This window comes from Brassica oleracea, chromosome C2 (assembly GCF_000695525.1).
Source record: "Brassica oleracea var. oleracea cultivar TO1000 chromosome C2, BOL, whole genome shotgun sequence".
NCBI lineage: Eukaryota > Viridiplantae > Streptophyta > Magnoliopsida > Brassicales > Brassicaceae > Brassica > Brassica oleracea.
In genome coordinates this window covers 20282976-20285724 of record NC_027749.1, presented here as the reverse complement: position 1 = coordinate 20285724, position 2749 = coordinate 20282976, and the positions used below count along the sequence as shown (strand labels likewise).

Below are 2749 nucleotides of genomic sequence, written 5' to 3'. Positions count from 1 at the left end.
AACCTTCTGAACGAGACCCTTTCCTCGCAGACGGATCAGGAACAGATCTCTCACTCGCAACAGGATCACTGCCCCGCGCTGAGACCTCTCTCTCCTCAGGAGGGGTTTCAAGAGAAACGCCGCCTCCCGCGACAACCTCGACCAGACCCGTCTCCACATCAGAAGGACGCGGCTCCGCCTCGATGGACCCCTTCTTCTTCTTCTTTCTGGGACGATCTTCAGGCGCCGCTTCAGAACGATCCGACTCGACGGAACCCCCTGTAGCGCCTTCTCGCCCTACTGCCGGTGCCTCTCCGTGATCAATGGAGGAAGTAGCCCCTTCGTAAAGCCTCTTCCTTCCTCTCTCTTCCTTCCTTGCTTCCAAACCCTCAGAGGTTTCGTCGAGAGAAGCGATCTCTTCAAGAGGAAAGAAGAGGAAGCTCTTCGGTCGCTTTCCTCCTGGATTTCTTGCTCTTCTTCTTCTTTTTAGGACTTGAGGCAGGAGGCTCCGCCCTAACGTCTTTGTCGACCAAACCAGGAGCTCCTTCCTTGGAAGCTCGGCCTGCGTCAGAACTGGTCGACCCTTGCACATCGGCAGGAATTGACTTCTTCGAGAGCAATTGCAGCTTCCCCTTCAACAACACACTCAAATCCGGCACTCCGTCCATCTTTCTAGCTTCGTCTAGAAGCTTCTGCTGTTTCCGAGTAAAAAAGGACAGACGCGACTTACGGGGCCCGAATACAACAGGAAGTCTCGACTCCCAATCAACTGTAAAAAAAAAAAGAGAGACTAAGTTGTTGATAGAACTTCTTGGAGAAAGACCGATGAACTCACCTCTAGAAATCTGAGCTTCTTGACGTCTTATCCACTCTCGACTAAGATCAGGCCAACGGAGAAGGCTGTGAGCTGCGATCGCCTGAGCACTCTCGCAGAATTTCTCCGGGTATGCGCTCGTATTTGGGTGGCGAACTGCAACAATAAGAAACACGCTGTTAGAATACTCGAATAAGGCATGATGACAACAAACACTATCTACCAAGTGTTTTGTTCCATAGAACGCGGTAGTCGTCCCCAGGTCGCTCCGAGAAGGCATGCTCGTCAGACTTGACATAAAAATATGAGCGCTGCCAGTCCTTCGTCTTGTTCGGATGCCCAGCCAAAACGTTGTAGCTCGAGCGCATCTTCACTGAAAATATTCCATGTGGTTCCGCCTTCGTGAAAGTTAACTCTTCGAATACTCTCACACTCATCGAAACATCTATCTCCGCTGCCATCACCCTCAGCATAACCGCGATGCGCAGCGACCCGTTAAGCAACTGACAGATGGCGATGTCCCGACGAAACGCGTACGACGTGATCAGTCGGGGAATTGGAAACCAGAGCTTTGTATGGTCTCCAAAATATGACTCGTAGACACACTGATAGCCAATCGGAGGCGACCAAGGACGCTGTCCCTTGGAAGGAATGATGTATGTAACGCCGGAACCTCCACTTCGCCTTAATAAATCCCTCACCGTCTTGTGAGAGGAGCAAGAATCGAAGACATTCCCCCATGACTGAGCCCGCGGGTCACGAAGTAATTCAGACGGGAGTGGACCGAGTTCTTCGAAGATCCCGCCAGGATGATAGATCGTGGGACGGCAGTCTATCTGGTCGAAAGGAATCTCCCGACTAGCTCGTCTCAAAGGTCTTGAGGCTTGGCTAGACGCTTCAGAGCCGCTACCGCTCACGTCACTGCTCCCGACTTCAACGCGATCCGCGCATTCATCACGGATCATCTTATGAGCCTCGGCGACCAAAAGGCGTTGAGATAGGGTCATATTATCTGAATCCCGAAGAGCGTCGCGATGAATCAAGTCGAAATCATCCGGTGGACTGTCGGTTACCCGTGCATCTCTAATCGGACTCGGAGAATCTGCGACGCCCTTCCCTTTTTCTTCTCGCGACAATCTACTTCTCAGAGGCATGATCCTGGATTTAGGGGACGACTACAACTGCCAGACGATACCGACGAGCCTATGTAAGGAGAAACCTATCTAGAGAGAGAAAGTAAAAGTATAGAGAAGGGAGAGAAAACGGATACCTGAATCTGCAGAAAGGAATGACGAAGGCAAGGGAGAGAGACCTATTTATAGCAAAGACGAGGGCACGTTTTTCCGAGTGCAATCATTAGGTCTATGAAGGCCTAAATGGGCCTCAAAGGCCGCCTGAATGCCTAAAAACTTACTCGCGACGGTTTGGCTTCTCGCTGAAACCGGTCTTCGACCGGGTCGTCAGACCGGCATCAATTCTTGATCTTCGTCCAAACCGGTCTCCGGTTAACTAACAAAACCGACCTCTGCCTTCTCACCAAAAAAATGATGTATCGCCCGAGTAAGCTGCAGCTCATCGTAAGAGATTGAGAAGCGAAAGCGCGCATCAACGACTCAACATTACTCGATGCGACTAGAGACGCTCACAGGACGTCATGCGGCTAAAAGCATATACCGACGACTGTATTAGAGCATGTTATCCGAATAAACCTGACCCACAAATTCACTGAGACCGCCATGTCGCTCACAAGTGAACTGGGGGGGGGGACTTATTGTAGGAGATGGATTACATCCCTCCACAAGGCCCATCGAATAACAGGCCCTAATCCAGCAAGTCGGATTGATTTGGTCGGCTCGGTGGATAAACCTATCGGCTTGACCTTAGAGTATTTTTATCCGGTCGAGTAAGTCGGCTAAAAATGCCCGGCTTAGAGGGAGCCTTGTTCAGGCCCGTATA

General features: G+C 51.1%; 1 protein-coding gene across 1 annotated transcript in view; it reads right to left on the bottom strand.

The window, feature by feature from the left end:
- The window catches only part of LOC106323655 (uncharacterized protein At3g60930, chloroplastic-like), a 3415-nt gene extending 1468 nt beyond the window's left edge, over window positions 1-1947 (bottom strand). Inside the window, exons 1-4 of the mRNA XM_013761743.1 lie at window positions 1017-1947; window positions 815-949; window positions 473-748; window positions 4-396 (exon numbers count right to left, since the gene is read on the bottom strand). Coding sequence (XP_013617197.1) covers window positions 4-396; window positions 473-748; window positions 815-949; window positions 1017-1947 — 1735 coding nt within the window. The remainder of the gene's footprint in view (window positions 1-3; window positions 397-472; window positions 749-814; window positions 950-1016) is intronic.
- Between the last annotated feature and the right edge of the window lie 802 nt (window positions 1948-2749).